The sequence below is a fragment of the Tachyglossus aculeatus genome, chromosome 10, assembly GCF_015852505.1.
Source record: "Tachyglossus aculeatus isolate mTacAcu1 chromosome 10, mTacAcu1.pri, whole genome shotgun sequence".
Classification (NCBI taxonomy): Eukaryota; Metazoa; Chordata; class Mammalia; order Monotremata; family Tachyglossidae; genus Tachyglossus; species Tachyglossus aculeatus.
The window spans coordinates 5258047-5279681 of record NC_052075.1 but is presented as its reverse complement, the minus strand read 5'-3'; the positions used below and the strand labels follow the sequence as shown (position 1 = coordinate 5279681).

The following is a 21635-nucleotide window of genomic DNA, read 5'->3' as shown; positions in this document are numbered from 1 at the left end:
GTTCTTGGAGCTCTAATCTTCCGTCAGCCCCAAAGCACTTATGCACATATCCATAATTTATTTTTTTATATCAATATATGTCTCCCCTCTAGATTGTAAGCCCCCTGTGGGTAGGGAAAGTGTCTACCAATTCTATTGTACTGTCCCAAGTGCTTAGTACAGTGCTCTGCACATAATAAGCACTCAATAAATACCTTTGATCAACTGACTGACTGCACATCAAAATGGGAGGCTCCCCTGAAACCCAACTAGCAAGTTTTCCCCCAAATAAAAGTGCAAAGAGGGATTGAGTGGCCAAAGGTTGATTGCAAGTAAATTGCTAAAACCTGTTAATTCTCTTAATTGGCTCCATGAAAACAGGGGGTTAAGTGAAAGAATGCTAAATAAAGTCTAGTTTCCCACAGAAAATAATGTAGAGCACATTAATACACTCCCAAAGCAAAAAACAAAATATGTTAAAAACCAGTGATCAAAACCCACAACGTTTATATCAATACATGACCAAATGACAATGAATTTTTTCCAAAGAACGAAAGATTTCGAGTTGGATGTTATTTGGGGGTACAATTATAAATCTTTAATTTTCAAAGTATTGCTCCTTTTCAACTTGTGCTAACTGATTGTCCTACTAGACTGTAAGCTCACTGTGGACAGGGAATGTGTCTGTTTATTGTTGTACCGTACTCTCCCAAGCATTTATTACAGTGCTCTGTACACAGTAAGCTCTCAATAAATACGACTGAATGAATGAATACCTGTCATGATTGATGTTAAATAGATCTGTCACTGTTTAATGCTTAATGGAAATGGGCTTGAATCACTCCTCTTCAAGTAGATCAAAATAACAGCTAAAATACTTCGAAGGTGGAAGAGGAGGAAAAGGAGGTGCTTAAGCCATAGTAAACATTGCAGTGCCAACTTATTCATTTGTTCAATCGTATTTATTGAGCGCTTACTGTGTGCAGAGCGCTGTGCTAAGCGCTTGGGAAGTACAAGTCGGCAACATATAGAGACGGTCCCTACCCAATAACTGGCTCACAAGAGAGTCTGTAAGTCACCCTGGTATTATGGTATTAATATTCCTAGACAATAAGATTGTGACAGAGTGCTCAGAGCAGAGCCCAGTGCTCTGCACACAGTAAGTGCTCAATACATAAAATTGAATGAATGAATGAATTATCCTTGGGGGTGAATGCACTTTCCATTCATTCAATCATATTTATTAAGTGCTTACTGTGCAGAGAGCACCATACTAAGCCCTTTAAGGCCCACCACAATTGCCCTCAGGTCTCTTCTGCCCCACCTTCTCCCCTCCATCTTTACCCCCCTCCATCCTCCCATCCCTCCACCCCCAGCACCCAAAAAATTGGCCCAAAATACCAAACATAAACCGTAAGGAAAGCAGGCATTAGGCTAAGTGGGAAAAAGTATTCAGATATGACTCAATAACCATATCAAATGTTACACTGAAATTTTCCACGTACTTAGAGCGATTAGTGGCCAAATTCAGTTATTTAGAAAACTATATCTAAATTGCTAATGTATCTCCCAAAATATACATATCACCAAAATGTGAATCTCAAATATTTTCTCACGCATTTCTATTTTTGGACAACATTTAAGTAATACTCTTGTTGGAAATAGCTTCAGATCCTCAGTATATATTTTGGTGGGTAAATTAAGTAGAAGTCACTTAATTTTTTTTGGAAGAAACACCCATGATCTAAATAGTCAAAGACCTTTCCGAGGACAACGGTGGCTGATCTTCCAGACACTGGCATCCTAACAATCTAGAAGCTTTTTCATTACAACCCCTACCTGAGGCTGCCAGAAAAGAAAATCCAGACTCTTCCGTCCTGCATTCCGTTCGCTCTCATTTTAACCCAACAATGAAATAAAACTGGGCCCTCCTGAAATCTCACCTCTTTCAGGAGGCCTTCCCCAGTGAATTTTCTCTCACCCCAGGTCATATCCTCCCTATTGTCACCTCAGCACCTTTGTCCAACCATCTGTATGCTCTTTATTAATGTCTGTCTCCCCATCTAGACTGTAAGCTCACTGTGGGCAGGAAATGTGTCTGCTATATTATTATATTGTACTCTCCCAAGTTCTTAGTACAATGCTCTGCACAAAGTAAGCTCTCAATACAATTGACTGACTGACACTATCTAAACTGCTCTTCATCTACGTGTGTCTTAACTGATATCACTAAAAGTTGTCTAGGCTCATATAATAACAATAATAATGGCATTTATTAAGCACTTACTATGTGCAAAGCATTGTTCTAAGCACTGGGGAGGTTACAAGGTGATCAGGCTGTACCACGGGGGGCTCACAGTCTTAATCCCCATTTTACAGATGAGGTAACTGAGGCCCAGAGAAGTTAAGTGACTTGCCCAAAGTCACACAGCTGACAATAGGCAGAGCTAGGATTTGAACCCATGAACTCTGACTCCAAAGCCCATGCTCTTTCCACTGAGTCACGCTGCTTCTCTATAATATATCATATATGCTTCACATATCATATGTACATATAGCTTTAATTCTATTCTGACGATTTTGACACCTGTATACATGTTTTGTTTTGTTGTCTGTCTCCTCCTTCTAGACTGTGAGCCCGTTGTTGGGTAGGGACCGTCTCTATATGTTGCCGACGTGTACTTCCCAAGCATTTAGTACAGTGCTCTGCACACAGTAAGCGCTCAATAAATATGATTGAATGAATGAATCTACAGATCCAGCTTTCCATTGTCTTATTCCTCTTACATGAATGCTACTTTGTGTCTGTCTCTTCTGCTAAATGATAAGTTTCTTGAGGAAAGGGGCTGTGCCTTCTAACTTTAAGATGCTCTCCCATTAGCTCAGACTAGGTTTAGAGAAGCCTGGTCTAGTGGATAGAGCATGGGCCTGAGAGTCAGAAGGGCCTGGGTTCTAATCCTGACTCCGCCGCTTGTCTGCTCTGAGACCTTGGGCAAATCACTCAACTTCACTGTGAGTCATTTACCTCATCTGTAAAATGGGGATTAGGATCTTAACCCCCTGTGGAACAGGGACTACGTCCAACTTAATTATCTTGCATCTACCCCAGAGCTTAGAATAGTGCATAACACAAAGTAAGTGTTTAACAAATACCATAAAAATAAAAACAAATGAACAGTGCTCTGCATAGTAGGCACTCAACATATACTCCCGATGGATGGATAGTGCCATCTTCGGAGCATTCATTCATCTCTCAACACCACTTTGCCACAAGGGACTGTGTTATATATTCAGTCTGACAGAGTATAAAATAAATCTGTGCCTTGGAACAAAAAAACAATGAGAACAAAAGTTCTTAGTGCCAATCTTGCACTATCAATCTTTAATCAGCAGCCTGTTCGAACAGTGTCTGGCATCGATTCATTATTACATGGTCCTGAAGAATAAATATGTACATGCAGGGTAAATAAAATGCATAAAAGAATTATGTTCTCTCTACCCTGCTGCCAAACCCTTCTGGCTTGCTCTTACTTGCTCCTTCATTCATTCTTCCTCCTATCCCCACAGCACATATGTAGATATCTGTATATATCTGTAATTTATGTATTGTATTATTGCAATTCAATTATTTATTTATTTATTTATATTAATGTCTGTCTCCCCCTCTAGACTGTGAGCTTGCTTTGGGCAGGAATGTGTCTGTTTGTTGTTATAGTGTGCTCTCCCAAGCACTTAGTACAATGTTCTGCACATAGTAAGTGCTCAATAAATATGACAATGAAAGAATGAATGAAAATCCCTGGCCTCATCCCCTAATTTTTCAGTCATAACTTGGAGCATTCATACTTACCAGTATTCTAGTTACCCCCAAACCATATTTCTCCTATTCAAAGATAATTTTATGTCTGACCCTGCCAGGAGAGCAGAAGCTCCTTATAGGCAGGGACTGTGTTTTGTCCTTTTGCTGTACTTTCCAAGCGCTTAGTGCAGTGCATCTGCCCAGCTTGTGTTCATTATTCATTCATTCATTCAATCATATTTATTGAGTGCTTACTGTGTGCAGAGAACTGTACTAAGTGCTTGGGAAGTACAAGTTGGCAACATATAGAGATGGTCCCTACTCAACAACGGGCTTACAGTCTAGAAGGGGGAGACAGACAACAAAACATATTAACAAAATAAAATAAATAGAATAAATATGAACAAATAAAATAGAGTAATACCAATGCTACAATTACTATTCTCCACAGACAACGTGATTTTCCTGTTACTGCCTATTTCTTTGGCCTGTGCAAGAAAGAGGAGCGGCACCATTTTAAGAGATCTTATTTTTGTGTGTATGTAAAATTAGAGCATAGAAAATCGGCTATGCGTACATTGATCAAGTGCTCTAACTTCCGTACTCACCCAAGCTTTATAACACAGTAGGGACCCAATTCTAGGCCAGACTGGGACGTGGGTTCTAATCCCAGCTCTCCCACTTGCGTGCATTGTGACTTTGGGCAAGTCACTTAACTCCCCTGTGCCTTAGTTGCCTCACCTGTAAAATGGGGATTCAATCCTCCTCCCTTCTACTTAGACTGTGAGCCCCATGTGGGACAGGGACTGTATCCAACCTAATTATCTTGTATCTACCCCAGTGAAAAGTAGTTATGAATCAGAAATGACTCGATGGCATTTGATATATGACATATACCCCAGAACTTAGTGCAGTGAGTGTTTATGTACTATTTAAAAATACTATTAATTGAGGTCCCCCACTAAATGTCCATTTTTCTTTTCCTATAGCTCAACAAAAGAAAGGTGGAAGCAATTTTCTGACTGGGCCAGGTAAGACAATTTGAAAAAGTCAGAGTCCCTATTAAGACAGATATTGGAGTCTTAAATGCAATTTTAGATTTCTAAAACATCTGTAAAGGAAAAAAGAAATCAACATGTGAATGCATCAATGTTAACCACGCTGATCTGAATGATAAGTCAACCGATCCTGCCGAACCAAGAAGCACCTCCTCTACCTATGCCCAGAGTGGCAGCGTGGCTGAGGAGCGTCTAATGTTTACTCTTACCGAGTCCAACGGTTAAGGGCGAAGCTGTTCTCGGGGGCGTAGCTGGCACATTTTTAGGAGGAAGAGGTGGAGGTGCTGACAAAAAAAGGCAGAAGGCAGAGGTATCACTACTTATATCCATATCCACAATTCATTTATTTCTATTAACACCTGTTTCCCCCTCTAGACTGTAAGCTCAGTGTGGGCAGGGAAGGTGTCTGTTATATAGGTCTGTTGTACTCTCCCAAGCACTCAGTACAGTGCTCTGCATACCATAAGCGATCAATAAATACTATCGACTGACTGGCCAACCAATAGATGGAATTTCACTGATCTAACGAAAAGCAGAGTGGAGCCGTGAGGCCGAAGTGGAAAAAACATGGGCCCCTGGGAGTCAGAGGACCTGGGATCTCCTCCCAGTTCTGCCAATTGCTTGTTGTGTGACCTTGGGCAAGTCACTTCACTTCTCTGTGCCTCAGTTTTCCTCAACTGTAAAACAGGGTTTAAATACCCATCCTTGCTCCTGCTTAGACTGTGAACCCCATGTTGGACAGGGACTGTGTCCAACCTGATTAACTTGTATCTGCTTAACAAATACAATAATAATAATAACAATAATAATAATAATCTGGTTCTTTCCCAGTGAAAGCCTAATGCTAGCACTAGGGCAACTCTCCCACTTACAACCCTTTGCTCCCACAAATGCCCTCTTCTGGAACACGGCAATCCCTACTTTTAAAGCCCTCCTAAAATCCCATCTCCTCCCAGAAGCCTTCCCCAGTTAATTCCCAACACCCAACACCCCAACAACCACTCTTAGCAGTTACACATTTAACTCTTACCCTCAGCCCTTCTGCTTCTTTCTATGTCTATTCCTATATTCCTGTTTCATCCTGACATATGTATGGTAATGCCTGTCACATTCTTGTTATTCCTTCTTCATCCACCATTGGTTAATAAATTTTCCTGTTCCCCATGCAAGAATTGTAAGCTCCTTGAAGGCAAGGAATGTGCACTTTGCTTCTCTGGGACTCTACAAGTGTATGGTGCTCAGCACTCAAAAAATACCACTGACCAGTTGAAAGCATAGCCTGAAGATGCACCATGGCCTAGTGGAGAAATCAAGGGCCTGGGAGTGAGGAGGACCTGGGTTCTAATCCTGCCTCTGCCACTTGTCTGCTGTGTGACCCTGGGCAAGTCACTTCACTTCTCTGTGCTTCAGTTCCCTCATCTGTAAAACGGGGATTAAGACTGTAAGCCTTATTTGGGACAGGGACTGTGTCCAACCAGATTACACTGTATCTACCCTAGTGCTTAGTTCAGTGCCTGGCACTTAGTAATCACTTAACAAATACCACTACTATAATAATTATTATTATTACATGAGCCAATAACCAGGGGGCTGGACAAGAATACCAGATGTGGGTCAGAAGGGACTGGCAGAGAGAGACAGTCAATGCCCCATTCCACATCCTCGACGGAGTGGGTGGAGAATTAACCCTTCCTCAGACCTCGCTCTAAACACCCTCCAGCTCTTACCATATCAAAGCAAACCAGTCTCATTACTGTTGTTTTGACATGAGTGTCCCTTTTGGATGCTGGGAGTCAGACTGTCTCCAAACAAATGACTTGGCACTTACTTCCGGTGGGAAAAGGTCTTGAGAGTTTGGGAGAGTCGAGGCTGGAACTGATGGGCTGGACGGAACCCCAGATCTCCGGCTGACCTAGAGGAACTGGACACAACACACACAAAAGGAGACCTAAGACACGGAGATCAAATTTCTGAATCTGGGGACCTCCCTTAGAATTTAAATTTCATTTCCATCTAGGGATACTAAGGCCACACCCACCGCCAAAAGGCAACAAGAGGCCATAAAAGCAAGGACACTATTGGTTTTTTCTGGATAAGCCCCCCAGTGCAGAATTGACAGTACCCCTAAAGGGCTCAGGGTCTGGTGCTCGGCTGAAAAAAATCCAATACCCTGGTTTAGTTCCTCTATGAGCTCATTGGTTCAGGGCAGCAAAAAGAAAATGGAAAAGGTGAATTCATTGGTGTCTATTGCCTTGGATATTTTAAAGCATTCCCCACCACCACCACAAACAACTGATCTTCATGACCTTCAAGGGTAAACGACTCATCATTTACCTAGGATCTGTGGGAAATTATACATCCTTAGTTTTTATGCTCTGGGGAAGGTGGGAGGGGAAGAGGAAGATGAGGAGGGGGGAAGAGAAAAGAGCAAGGGGAAAGGACAAGGAGAAAGGGGCCACAGACTGATCAGAACAGGAGGAGCCTGGCGAGCAATGGTAAATTTGGGAAGGATCAATGCAAAAAACTGGCAGGTCTAATGGCTCATTCCTGCAGACTTCCAGATCTCAAGGAAGACTCAATCAGACTCAGGCCTGGGTTCATGCCTCTTCTCCTCCATAGGAACGTGAGACCATGTGCAATGTCATGAGTGGGTCAGACCAACATAGCAGCAGCTGCTCACTGTGGGCAGGGATCATGTCTACCAACTCTGTTGTATGGTCTGCTCCCAAGCGCTTAGTACAGTCCTCTGCACATAGTAAGTGCTCAATAAATGCCGACAGTATACACAAGACAGGAAAGAAGGGATGAAGAAGGAAAGCTTATAGACAGTGGATGGTAGGTGGTAACGATGAAGATAGATGCCCAGGAAGGTAACCATCATCCTCCAAGCATCCTGTTGGAGCCAGGATCCTGGGCCAGATGGACTAGGGGTCTGATCCCAGAACGGTGTCACTCATGGCCTAATTTTCCAGGTGCAACTAGCACCTGATCGGTCAGGCTGAGTTCGCTTTGATTTGGCCTGCTCTGCTCACACAAACAGCCTCAGTTTGGAAAGTGGAATCATTTTGTTTCCAGTTTCCAGGGCCTCCTCCAGACTGCAAGCTCACTGTGAGCAGGGAACATGTCTGTATTATTGTAATGTACTCTCCCAAGCGCTTAGTACAGCGTTCTGCATACAGTTAAGCACTCAATAAATATGTTTGAATGAATGAATGACTGGTTTCTTGTTCCTAGTCATCTTTGCTAAGGCTTCCTTATGCCTTCAATGAGTGTGCTAGGAAAAGTCCAGTTTTTTTTTTCCTCCCAATGGGAATACCATTACCCTGTACTGCTACTCTCCCTGCCTTTCATCCGGGGATCTCAGAGAGACCTCTGTGCACATCCCCTAACTGTTCATCAGACCTTGGGCAGATAGCCAGGAGGTTTCAGGTTTTCTTACCTTCAGTCTTCTGCTCATCAAACGCTGATTCGAGCGGTGGGCCGAACAGGGGGGCCAGTGCCATTGGGTCCTCCAGGGCCTTTTTGCTAAATCGGAAGCATTGCCAGTAAATGGAAAACAAAACAAAACAAAAAGATGAATTGTGTTAAGGGTCATATTAATGCCAGAGACCCCTTTCACCCCAAATTCCTAAATGTCAAGCCTCTTTTGAAGGATCTCCTGCAATGTATTTATTTATAATAATAACAATGGTATGTTAAGCACTTATTACATGCCAGACACTGTACTAAGCATCTCCCCCTCCAGACTATAAGCTCATTTTGGGCAGGGAAAGCATTTATTGTTATATTGTACTCTCCCAAGCACTTAGTATGGTCTTTTGCACACAGTAAGCGCTCAATAAATATGACTGAGTGACTGACTGACATGGCATAGGCAGGAGAAGTGAGTGACAGAAGAGGACCCTAACTGTCAATGAGAGATGAGCACTGTGTGTGGCCTAGTGGCTAAAGCATGGGCTTGGGAGTTAGAAGGACCTTGGGTTCTAATCCAGGCTCTGTCACTTGTCTGTTGGGTAACCCTGGGCAAGTCACTTCACTTTTCTGTGTCTCAGTTACCTCATCTGTAAAATGGGGATTAAGATTGTGAGCCCCATGTGATATAGGGATGGTGTCTAACCTGATTATTTTTTCTACCCTAACACTTAGAACAGTGCCAGGCAAGTAGTAAGCACTTAAGATGGTAAGCTGGTTTGAGTGGTTCTTCTAGCCACCACTCTCTGCTCCCAGCCCTTCCACCACAATAACACCACCACATTAAAATACTTCTCTCAGATTTCACTTTAGAGAAAAAAAAAATGAATTGGGATGAACTTTACAGAGATTGTGAACATTCTACTTCTAAACCAGCAGCCATGATCGCTTTATGGTGGGGGGTGGGGGGCCGTGCACACCTCTAGGGAAGAGTGGCCTAAGGAGAAAGAGAATGGGGCTGAGGTTCAGGACACCTGGGTTTTAGTCTCAGCTCCGTCACTGGTCTGCTGCGTGACCTTGGGTAAGTCAACTAACCTTTCCATGCCTTGGTTTCCTAATCGGCAAAATAGGGAAAAGATCCCCACTTTCCCCTCTTCTTAGACTGTGAGCCCCAGGTAGAGCAGGGATTGTGCCCAATCTGATGAACTAACCCCAGCATTTAGCATAGTGCTTGGCACAGAGCTGGCATTTAATACATACCATCACTTTGATTGGGAGCCTGGTATGGGACAAGGATTCTGTCCAACCTGATTATCTTGTATCTACTGCAGTACTTAGTACAGTGCTTGACACAAAGTGCTTAACTCATACTATCTTTATTATTATTATTATTGTTCCAAGCAGTTTAGCACAATGCTCTGACCATAGAGAGTGCTCAATCAGTCTCGCTGATTGGTGGATTAAGTTGAATAATTAAATTAAGTTGAATTAAATTCAATTGAGACACAGTGTGGCCTAGTGGAAAGATCCCAGGCCTGGGAGTTAGAAGGACCTGGGTTCTAATCTCTGCTCCACCACTTTTCTGTCTGTGCCTCTGTTACCTCACCAGTAAAATGAGGATTAAGGCAGTGGGCCCTAAGTGGGACAGGGACAGTGTCCAACCTGATTACCTTACATCTAGCCCAGCACTTAATACAGGATGTGGCACATAGTAAGTGTTTAATAAATATCATAAAAAGAAAAATGTTGATGACTATAAGCTTATTGCGGGCAGGGAATGTGTTTACCGACTGTGATACATTGTACTCTCTCAAGCGCTTAGTACAGGGCTCCACTCACAAAAACATCATCAGTTTGCAGAGTGGAATCATTTTGTTTCCAGTTTCCAGGGCCTCCTTTAAACTGTGAGCTCGCTGTGGGCAGGGATCATGTCTGTATTATATTGTACCCTCCCAAGCACTTACTACAGTGCTCTGCACACAGTAAGTGCTCAATACAGTTGAATTAATGAGTGGTCACTCGTTCCCAGACATCTTTGCTTAGACTTTCTTACGCTCTCAACAAATGTGCAAGCAAAATTCCTCAAGTCTTCCATTCCTCCCAATGGGAACAGTATTACCCCATGCTCTTATGCTCTCTGTCTTTCATCCGGGGATCTCAGATTAATTGCATGGTTTCATACTGACCTCGCAGGTTCCGGAGTTGGTGTTGAGCGCCTGGGCCTCGCTATCTCTTCACCTGTGGCAGAGGACAAGGCCGCTTCAAACCTCCAAATGACCCTTTTCCGACCACCCCTGATGGGACATCCACTCTGAACCCAGTCCCCAAACCCAAGGATAGAGCCAGGCTGCACCTCAGGCGAGTGGTGCCATGGGTTTGGAGTGGGGAACCTCTCTTCCTGGGGTGATGCCAGAGCACAATGGGTACCCACCCCAGGGCTACGCTTCCTGGGGGTGCCGTCTCCATGGGTACCCTACCTTCTCCCTGGGAATACTCCCTTGGAATTTGCTCTCAGTGGGTGCCCTCCCCCATTAGGCAAAAGGCCTAATTCAGGGTCAACTCACCACACCCAACTTGCAGTGAAAGTTAGTGGAGTGGAGGAGTGGATCACAAGCCTCTTGGCTCTACCACAGGGGTCAGTTTCCCCTCGGCCTCAGAATTTAGAGCGGATCTAGTCCACCCCACCTGAGCCCCTTGGCTGACCAAAGCCACCCTGGGGCCGGAGTTCGACACCCACCGGATGCTGGAAGGTGCGGCCAACAGGGACAGGTCCAAGCAGTGTTCAAAAGCCTTTGCATGGGAGGGGACAAATCACACACACCTGCCCTGTGACCACCCACTTCTGGAAGTGCTGGCTCCAGAGGAACCCCCACACCCTAAAGAAGGTTAATTCTGCTTCTCCGTTGCCTGGTGGTGTGGTCTGTCAGCTCCTACATGTCCCGAGCAGAATGGCAGCTGCCCCTGCCCCTCTCTGTGGAACCACCAAATGGCACAGGATCACCAGGCTGCATTGAGACCAAAGCAGACTCCTCTGTGTGCCCTCAAAGACACTGCATGGTCGGGACGGCTGGGACTGGGGGCGGGGGTGCGGGACCTGGGCACCAAATGAGACTTGGGGGGTGAGAAGAGGACCCCAAGAAACTGGGCTGGTAGGGCTGAAAAACCTAGAGCCTCCAGCCTCCCATGTCGGAGGCTAAACTGTTGGGAAGGGCAAAGGGGTTATTTCCAACGCACTGAAGACATAAAATCGCAGACCCCACCCTGTCCCTCTGCCAGAGACCGAGGTTCCCAGTAGGAGTGGGCTATTTCTCCGTGCCGAAAAATACTTACTGGATAAGTTCCTTTTAATCGCGCCCTAGAATCAGAAACAGACACTACGGTTTAGATACACACAGGCACTGTCGACGCCTCCATCAGCCGAGGCTAAGAATCATCCACACGAAGGTTGAACAGGCAGATTTCCAGGTCAAAACCACGTTAGGGATGGGATTCTGTAACCAGTGCCCTCTCCCACATGCTTTCATTTTTGTTTTGTTTTATATGTGATATTTGTTAAGCCCTTTATTATTTTCCAGTCACTGTATTAAATGTTGTGGTAGCTACAAGGTAATCAGGTTGGATACAGTCCGTGTCCCACATCGGGCTCATGGTCTTAATCCCCATTTTGTAGCTGAGGTAACTGAGGACCAGAGAAGTGAAGTGCCTCTCATTGGTTGATTCTGAACCTGGATCGGGGGCCAGGCTGGAAGCTTCTGGGAAAAAGCAAGTGACTCCTAAAGCTCCCAGGTATCCAAGCCAGATGAATTCCTTAGCTGAGAAGCAGCATAGCATAGTGGAGATAGAGTTAGGGCCTGTGAGTCAGAAAGTCATGGGCTCTCATCCTGACTCTGCCACATGTCTGTCGTGTGACTTTGGGCAAATCACTTCACTTTTCTGTGCCTGTTACCTCATCTGTAAAATGGGGATTGAGACTGAGAGCCCCATGTGGGACAGGGACTGTATCTGACCCAATTTGCTTGTATCCACTCCAGCACTTAGTAGAGTGCTTGGCACATAGTAAGTGCTTAACAAATAACACAGTCATTATTATATTGGCTGGGTTTGGATCGGTTTCGGGGACTGGACACAGACTGCTGCAAGATGTTTGAAACAAACTAAGTTTCACTCAAATAAACCTGACATGTGGCCAGTGCTACATTGGTTTTAAGACTCAGACTAGGCCCTACTTGTATCCTAAAATCACCTCTCCTCCAAGAGACCTTCTGTCTCTTGCAGCAGACTGGAAGCTTCTTGAGGGCAGGGATCTTGTCTACCAAGTCTATGGTATTTAACTCTCCCAAGACCGTAGTATAGTGCTCTGCACACAGCAAAAGCTCAAAAAATAGCACGGGGTATGATCAGAAATTTCAGCTGGACTGATAAGCTCTTTGTGAGTGGGGAACGTGTATACCAGCTCTATTATAGCGTACTTTCTCAAGTGCTTAGGTCAGTGCTCTGCACCGAGTAAGCAGAGAAGCAGCATGGCCTAGTGGCTAGAGCACAGGCCTGAGAGTCAGAAGGACTTGGGTGCAAATGCTGGCTCTGCGATTAGTCTGCAGTGTGACTTAGGGCAAGTCATTTCATTCTCTGTGCCTCAGTTAACTCATCTGTAAATGTGGATGAAGACTGTGGGCCCCATGGGACAGGGATGGTGTCCAACCTGACAGTCAGTTTGTAATAATAATAATAATAATGGCATTTATTAAGCACTTACTATGTGCAAAGCACTGTTCTAAGTGCTGAAGAGGTTACAAGGTGATCAGGCTGTCCCATTTGGGGCTCACAGTCTTCATCCCCATTTTACAGATGAGGGAACTGAAGCACAGAGAAGTTAAGTGACTTGCCCAAAGTCACATAGCTGACAATCGGCAGAGCTGGGATTTGAACCCATGAAATCTGACTCCCAAGCCCGTGCTCTTTCCACTGAGCCACGCTTGCATCAACTCATATTTACCTCAGTCCTTAGTATAGTGCCTGGGACATGGTAAGCCCTTAGCAAATACCATTAAAAAAAGAAAGAGAAAGAAAAAAGTTGAGAGTTCTTACCGGGCTGCGCCTCTGTGTTCAGCAAAAAAGAAGAGAGAAGACACCTAGTCAGAGAGTGACAGATCAATAAACAGGTTTGGGGAAGAGAAGGTCTCACATTTTGAGCCGCGGTAACACTGCTTCCACCCCTACCCACTACCCAAGCAGGTCCAAAGAGCCATCTGGAAAATTCATTCATTCATTCAATCGTATTTACTGAGCGCTTACTGAGTGCAGAGCACCGTACTAATCAATCAATCAATCGTATTTATTGAGCGCTTACTATGTGCAGAGCACTGTACTAAGCGCTTGGGAAGTACAGGTTGGCAACATATAGAGACAGTCCCTACCCAACAGTGGGCTCACAGGCTAAAAGGGGGAGACAGAGAACAAAACCAAACATACTAACAAAATAAGTGCTTGGGAAGTACAAGTCGGCAACATATAGAGACAGTTCGTAACCAACAATGGGCTCACAGTCTAGAAGGGGGAGACAGACAACAAAACAAAACATGAAGACAGGAAAATGTGGCAGGGCTGAGATTTCTGTGCAGGTGCCTCTTGGACACGTCCTTCCCCCGACCTGCAATGCCCTCCCTCCACACATCTGCCAAGTTAGCTCTCTTTCTCCCTTCAAAGCCCTACTGAGAGCTCACCTCCTCCAAGAGGCCTTCCCAAACTAAGCCCCCTTTTCCCTTTCCTCCTCCCCATCCCCACTGCCTTACCTCCTTCCCCTCCCCACAGCACTTGTATATATACTTGTACAGGTTTATTATTCTCTTTATTTTACTTGTACATATTTACTATTCTATTTTGTTAATGATGTGCATATAGCTTTGATTCTATTTGTTCTGACGATTTTGACACCTATCTACATTTTGTTCTATTGCCCACAGCACTTGTATATATATTTGTACCGATTTATTATTCTATTTATTTTCCTTGTACATATTTACTATTCTATTTTGTTAATGATGTGCATATAGCTTTAATTCTATTTGTTCTGACGATTTTGACACCTGTCTACATGTTTTGTTTTGTTGTCTGCCTCCCCCTTCTAGACGGTGAGCCCGTTGTTGGGTAGGGACCGTCTCTATATGTTGCCGACTTCATTCATTCATTCATTCAATCGTATTTATTGAGCACTTACTATATGCAGAGCACTGTACTAAGAAGCAGCGTGGCTCAGTGGAAAGAGCAAGGGCTTTGGAGTCAGAGGTCATGGGTTCGAATGCCGGCTCCGCCACATGTCTGCTGTGTGACTTTGGGCAAGTCACTTCACTTCTCTGAGCCTCAGTTACCTCATCTGTAAAATGGGGATTGACTGTGACCCCCACGTGGGACAACCTGATCACCTTGTATCCCCCCCAGCGCTTAGATCAGTGCTTGGCACATAGTAAGCGCCTAACAAATGCCATTATTATTATTATTATTATTATTATTATTTTTATTACAAGTTGGCAACATATAGAGACGGTCCCTACCCAATAGCGGGTTCACAGTCTTGTACTTCGCAAGCGCTTAGTACAGTGCTCTGCACATAGTAAGCACTCAATAAATATGACTGAATGAATGAATAAATCGATGTCTGTGCTAAGAGGCAGCGTTCTCTAGTGGGAAGATATCATAATAATTAATAATAATGATGACGGTATTTGGTAAGGGCTTACTATGTGCCAGGCACTGTTCTAAACAGTGGGGTAGATAAAAGCTAATCAGGTTAGACACAGTCCCAGTCCAATATGGGGCTCACAGTCTTAATCCCCATTTTACAGATCAGATAACTGAGGCACAGAGAAGCGAAGTGACTTGCCCAAGGTCACACAGCAGACAAGTGAAGGATCTGGGATTATAAACCAGGGCCTCCCAACTCCCAGGTCCAGGAGACCCTCGTAACAGGGTCTGACCCTGTTTCCCTGATATCAGGGATATCAGGGAAGCAGCGTGGCCTAGTGGATAAGAGTATGGGCCTAAGAGGCAGAAGGACCTAAGAGTCAGAAGCAGCGTGGCTCAGTGGAAAGAGTCTGGGCTTTGGAGTCAGAGTTCATGGGTTCAAATCCTGGCTCTACCAATTGTCAGCTGTGTGACTTTGGGCAAGTCACTTAACTTCTCTGTGCCTCAGTTACCTCATCTGTAAAATGGGGATTAAGACTGTGAGCCCCCCGTGGGACAACCTGATCACATTGTAATCTCCCCAGCGCTTAGAACAGTGCTTTGCATATAGTCAGCGCTTAATAAATGCCATCAAAAAAAAAAAAGGACCTGGGTTCTAGTCCCGGCTCTGCAACTTGTCTACTATGTGACCTTGGGCAACTCACTTCACTTCTCTGGGCCTCAGTTACCTCTTCTGTAATTGGGGATTAAGAAATGTGAGCCCTACGCAGGACAGGGTCTGTGTCCAACCTGATTAGCTTGTATCTATCCCAACACTTAGTACAGTGACTGGCACATAGTAAGCACTTAAACACCACAATTATTATTAGAAGACACGGGTTCTGGCCCCAGCTTGGCCACCTGGGGCAAGTCACAGCATCTCTGGGCCTCAGTTCATCTGTAAAAATGGGGATAATCGTGAGCTCCATGCAGGGGAGAGATTATGTCCAATCTGACAACCTTCTCATTTAATAATATATGCTATTAATGCTATTATTAACAAATGAATGAACATTGTCAAATGAATTCCAATATGACTTTCCTTTGATTTGTTGGATATTCCAAAGAATCTATGTTCGGGAGGGAGAACTTTTTTTTTTCCAAGGTATTTGTTAAGTACTTATTATATGCCAAGCACTACTCTAAGTGCTGGGGTAGATATAGGATAATCAGGTTGGACACAGTCCCATGGGGTTCACAGTCTTCATTCCCATTTTACAGATGGAGTAACTGAGGCCCAGAGAAGTGAAGTAACTTGCTCAAGGTCGTACAGCAGCCAAGTGGCGGAGTCGGAATTAGAACTCAGGTCCTTCAGACTCCTAGGCCTGTGCTTTATCCACTAGGACACACTGCTTTCGCTATTTGCTCCCTGCAGGTGCCTGTGATCCTTTGTTTTGTGATCTAGGTATCTTAGACAACAATGGGCAGGGAGGGGAACAAACTCAATCCTGCCCTAGGCCTCCTCTTTCGATTCTGTTTTATCGTAAGAACCCCCAAAGACTGCGGCAAATCTGGGAATGGAGAAAGGCCAGAGAAAGACTAAGTGCTCAGCAGTGCTCTGTACACGGTAAACACTCAATAAATACCACTGATTGATAGAACATCACTCCTGACTTCAAATCCTATCATCAGCACTTGTGTGCACGGACATGTATATAAATATATTCAAACATATTAATATATATGATAGGTTTTTATTTGTATATATTTAATTTATATGTTTTATATAAATATATATTTACATATTTTTCATAGATGCAACTGTACAGTCAGTGATTTGTTCAGCTGTTTTGGTTTGCTGTAAACTGCTTCCTGCTCTATGCTGTTCTTCCTCTGGCTTTCACTATCTTTACATCACTTTTGTCTGACTGCCTCTCCCACTAGATTGTAAGCTCCCTGGGGGCAAGGGAATACATCTTGTACTCTCCCAGCACCCAAAAAAAAAAGAATGAGTTATCTATTTCAGGGGGCTTTAAATTCACTTTTGCATTCAATACTCAGAATACTCCAAAGACTATTTACCGTATATTCACCCTAAGGTTAGATGCCAAAATAGCTTTAGGGTTGAAGGGTAAAGTTATCTCTCCAGCACCAAGTCTACAAGAAAGTCTCCTTTCCAGCAGAGAAAAAGGGGAAAATAATGACTCATGGGACAGTTTCACGTCAAATAGTTCCCTATTGGTAGGAGCATGAAAAAGAAAGGAGACAGGTCAATGTGAGGGCAGCTTCACACAAAACCTAAACTTCAGTCTCAAGTTAATTAAAAATTTAAGGAGGTTGGGGATAGTGTCTTGAAAACATGTGATGCATATTCAAAAACTATGAAGTTACATAAATATTTATTTCCTTATTTCCAATAGGCCTGCTTTTAATTGCTTTTTTAACTCAATAGTTATATTTTCCTTAATTCTCAAAGGGTAAACATCAAATCTTCAAAACCCACCACATTTATTAATCAGTAGTAGCTATTGAGTGCCTATGCTCAGAGCACTCCACTAGGCGCTTGGGAGAATACAATGCAGGATCCCACTCCTTAAAAAATTTAAATATGGAGGGATTTAGAAAATCCTTTGGCAAAATCCCTTCACCTCTGTCTAGAATTTTGGTCAGAGTGAGTCCTCAGATATGAACAATGCAATAATTAGGGACCGCACAAAATCTAATTTGGCTTGAAAGAAAATGGAGACAAAGGATGAGGACGAAATCAGAGTAGCTGGGGTCTGGTTTAAGACTGTCACCATGTTGGCTCATTCCCCAAATCCAGGCAGACACTGAACATTTAACAGTTCGTCTTGGATAGATTTTCAGGAAAGGAAGAGAATATATCCATGCTCCACTTAACCCTGCCATAGCATCCAGCGTGGCAGAGCCTAGCAACATTTCTGCCCAGACATTCCAAAATAAAAATTGAATTCACTGGTTCCTCCAGAAAATCACATCTGTCCCCTAGATCTCATCCCCTCCTAAGCTCCCCCTCCCACCTCATCTTTCCGGTGATGTTTCTCACACATTTCTAATTTTGCCACTCTGGAGGGCCTCCGTTCTTGAGGGAAAGAGGCCCGAGCTGCTCTGCTCTCTGTCCTGACCAGACTGGATCACCGGAGTCACTGACTCGTGAACCGTACAACTACCTCGCTTCCTAAATGATGGGAAAGCATTGCAGTGAGGGGTGTGGGATGCTCAATCTTTGGAGGGATGGGGCCGGCCACATCGGTAAGTTGGAGGAAGGCGACTAAGAAGCAGCATGGCCTAGTGGCTAGAGCACATCCCTTGGAGTCAGAAGGACCTGGGTTCTCATCCCAGCTCTACCACTTGTCTGCTGATGGTGCCAACTGTCAGCAGGGAATGTGTCTGACTCTGCTATATTGTACTCTCCCAAGCACTTAGTACAGTGCTCTGCACACAGCAAGCACTCACTGTTGGGTAGGGACCGTCTCTATATGTTTCCAACTTGTACTTCCCAAGCGCTTAATACAGTGCTCTGCACACAGTAAGCGCTCAATACAATTGAATGAATGGATAAATCAAACAATTGTATTTCTAAATGCAATTGACTGAGTGAACTCTAGTCCTCTGTCAGTCCAGGAATGAGTTTTATAATTCCTGTCATTGGCTTCTGTAGGGATCCATCCGCTTGTGTGGAATATGGGAAGGGAAGCAGCATGGCTTAGTGGATAGAACATGGCCTGGGAGCCAGGAGGACCTGGGATCTAATCCCAGCTCCTCCACTTCTCTGCTGTGTGAACTTGGGCTAGTCACTTCACTTCTCTGTGCCTCAGTTATCTCATCTGTAAAACAGGGATTAAGACTGTGAGCCCCAAGTGGACAGGAACTGTGTCTACCCTAGTGCTTAGTACAGTGCCTGGTACACAGTAAGTGCCAAATGAATCCCACAAAAAAGATAAGAAAAAGAAAGGAAAAAGGGAAGCTCCTCTTGCCACAGGGAACGCCAAGACTTGGCCAAGACAACAAAGAATGTATACTAGTCTGTTGTGTGGCTTTGGGCAAGTCATTTCTCTGTGCCTCAGTTACCTCGTCTGTAAAATGGGGGTTAAGACTGTGAGCTCTATGCGGGACAGGGACTACGTCCAACCCGATTTGGTTGTATCCACCTCAGCGCTTAGCATAGTGCCTGGAACATAGTAAGCACTTAAATACTATATTAATAATAATAAGAGTCAATGAATAGAGGCTGAAGAGGAAAGAAAACAGGTTTGTAGCATGTGATATGCATTCACAGACATACATACTCCTCTCTTTCTCTCTCTATTTCTCCCAACCTTCCCCCCTCCTGCTTGCCCAGCAAGACTTTGGGGGACACTGTCTGGTGGGCTGCAGTGGTCTGCTCTGGCCAAAGTTTTCTCTGTCTTCCTGTCTGCCATCCCCAGAGCCCCGAATGCTCTTCCTCACATCGACATCTCTCCCTGGTAACCTTAAACGGGCCCTGGCAGGGGTGAGCCCCAAGGATACAGGTCTTTCTGATGTCTGGTGCCCCTTGAGAGCAGCCCTGTCCTACCCCCACAATGGCAAAGGTCACTGCCTGTGCTCCTGAGAAAGGCGGAGAACCTCAGAAGAGCAGGGGATGGGGAGAATCATCATCATCAAAAACTCCAGGGGCAGTCCCCCGGTTTCACCTCAACTTCAGCTTGAAGCTGCCAGGCCATGGTTCAGGATGAGAAGCCAACTGCTTCTGGACTCTCTTAGGATGCTCGTTGGGCCCCTGATAGCCACAGCTTTTGCCCACTCCTGTAGCAGGGGGATGGGATATGGTTAACTACCCTAGACCTCGGGTGTCCCACAGAGGTGTCCCACAGATACAGTGGTTACCCCGGCTCCCCCTGCACCTTGCCAACCCCTGGTCATTTTAGTGCCCTCAAAAATGTTCTGGCCATGTTCCTCTCCCCTCAAGAACCTCCAGTGGTTGTCCATCCACCTCTGCATCAAACCAAAAGTCCTCACTGTTGGCTTTAAAGCACTCAATCACCTTGCCCCCTCCTAACTCACTTCGATATTCTCCTACTACAACCCATCCCACATACTTCACTCCACCAGCGCCAACTTTCTCACAGTATCTCGATCTTGTCTATCTTGCCACTGACCCTTCACCCACGTCGTGCCTCTGGCCTGGAATGGCCTCCCTCCTATCTGACAGACAATTACCCTTCCCCCCCACCTTCAAAGCCTTATTGAAGGCCCATCTCCTCCAAGAGGCCCTCCTTGACTAAGCCCCCCTTTCCTCTTCTCTCACTCCCTTCTGCTTTGCCCTGACTTGCTCCCTTTATTCATCCCCCTCCCAGCCCCACAGTACTCATGCCCATATCTGTAATTTATTTATTTATATTAATGTCTTTTCCCCCACTATATTGTAAGCTTGCTGTGGGCAGGGAATGTGTCTGTTTATTGTGATACTGTACTCTCTCAAGCACTTAGTACGGTGCTCTGCACACGATAAGCACTCAATAAATATGACTGAATGAATGAATGAGTCTAACTTTCATCTTTTCCTCTCCCAACTAGTCTAGCTAGCACTTAGTCCACTGCAAGCACTTCCTAAACACTCTAATTCTATTTTAACAAAGGAATGGAGGCTTAGTGGAAAGAGCACAGGCCTGGGAGTTGGAGGACCTGGGTTCTACTCCCAGCTCTGCCAATTGCTTGCTTTGTGACCTTGGGAAAGTCACTTCACTTCTCTGTGCCTCTCTAAAATGGGGATTAAATACCCATTCACCATCCTACTTAGAATGTAAGCCCTATGAGGGGCAGGGACTGTGTCTGACCTAATTAACTTGAATCTACTCCAGTCCTTAGGACGTGCTTGACACAAAGTAAGTGCTTAATGGTACCATTAAAAATAAAAAAGCACTGTTGAAATGCTAAATCTGTGGTTCCCTCCCACCCACCACCCTAAGCTTCCCAGGTACCTTTCAGACAAGGATATCCAGACCCTCTAGTTACTACATGTTCTTCCGTCAGTCAGTCAATTGTATTTATTGAGCATTTACTGTGTGAAGAGCACTGTACTAAGCATTTGGGAGAGTACAATATAAAATAAAAAGACATACTCCCTGCCCAAAACGAGCTTACAGTCTACTATACCATCTCACTTCTGAGACCGCGTACAAGATTTGTATAAATGCAGGTTAATGAGACATTTAAGGGAGACTCTTGGGGAAAGCACAAGTTGGGGTTAGGTGTGTCCAGTATTCCCCTCTGATTTGGGGGGAGCCCAGGGCCAAGCACACCACCCCGCTCTGGTATGGCCCTAGAGAATGACCTCTGACCCACAGCCCTCTCTCCCACAGTGCCAGACCATGGCCCTGCTTCGGAGCTCACCGGCCCAAGGGAGACTAACCAGGAAAAAGGGGGTTAGCCAACAGCTGGAGATAACAGAAAGGCGGGGTAGGAAGGGGTCAATGAATTCTTACCGGACTTTTCCTCTGCAAGTGCAGCCGTAAAAAAGAAAACGAGTCGTAAGGAAGAGGCACAAGAGGACACAGAACAACGCTCAAATGCAAAAGTGTCAACAGCTGGGCCGGACGAGGTCAGCTAGAGGCCAGTTGGGCCAGCAGGATAGGGGTGGCTACCACTTTCCTCCCGCTTCAGGGTTTAAGCCAGGCCACCAGAAGGCTTGGATGTGCGCCTTGGTTTCCTGGGCTGACATGCTGCTGAAG

The 21635-nt window shown here is 44.9% G+C and overlaps 1 protein-coding gene across 5 annotated transcripts in view; it reads right to left on the bottom strand.

Moving 5' to 3' along the window:
- Nucleotides 1-21635, bottom strand: part of SGIP1 (SH3GL interacting endocytic adaptor 1) — a 111865-nt gene that overhangs the window by 36894 nt on the left and 53336 nt on the right. For all 5 annotated transcript variants that reach the window (XM_038752269.1, XM_038752271.1, XM_038752270.1 and 2 more), the window contains 7 exons: nucleotides 21390-21401; nucleotides 13333-13344; nucleotides 11578-11602; nucleotides 10434-10485; nucleotides 8276-8361; nucleotides 6665-6757; nucleotides 5046-5120 (listed from right to left, as the gene is read on the bottom strand). In XM_038752269.1, the coding sequence (XP_038608197.1) occupies nucleotides 5046-5120; nucleotides 6665-6757; nucleotides 8276-8361; nucleotides 10434-10485; nucleotides 11578-11602; nucleotides 13333-13344; nucleotides 21390-21401 (355 nt within the window). The remainder of the gene's footprint in view (nucleotides 1-5045; nucleotides 5121-6664; nucleotides 6758-8275; nucleotides 8362-10433; nucleotides 10486-11577; nucleotides 11603-13332; nucleotides 13345-21389; nucleotides 21402-21635) is intronic.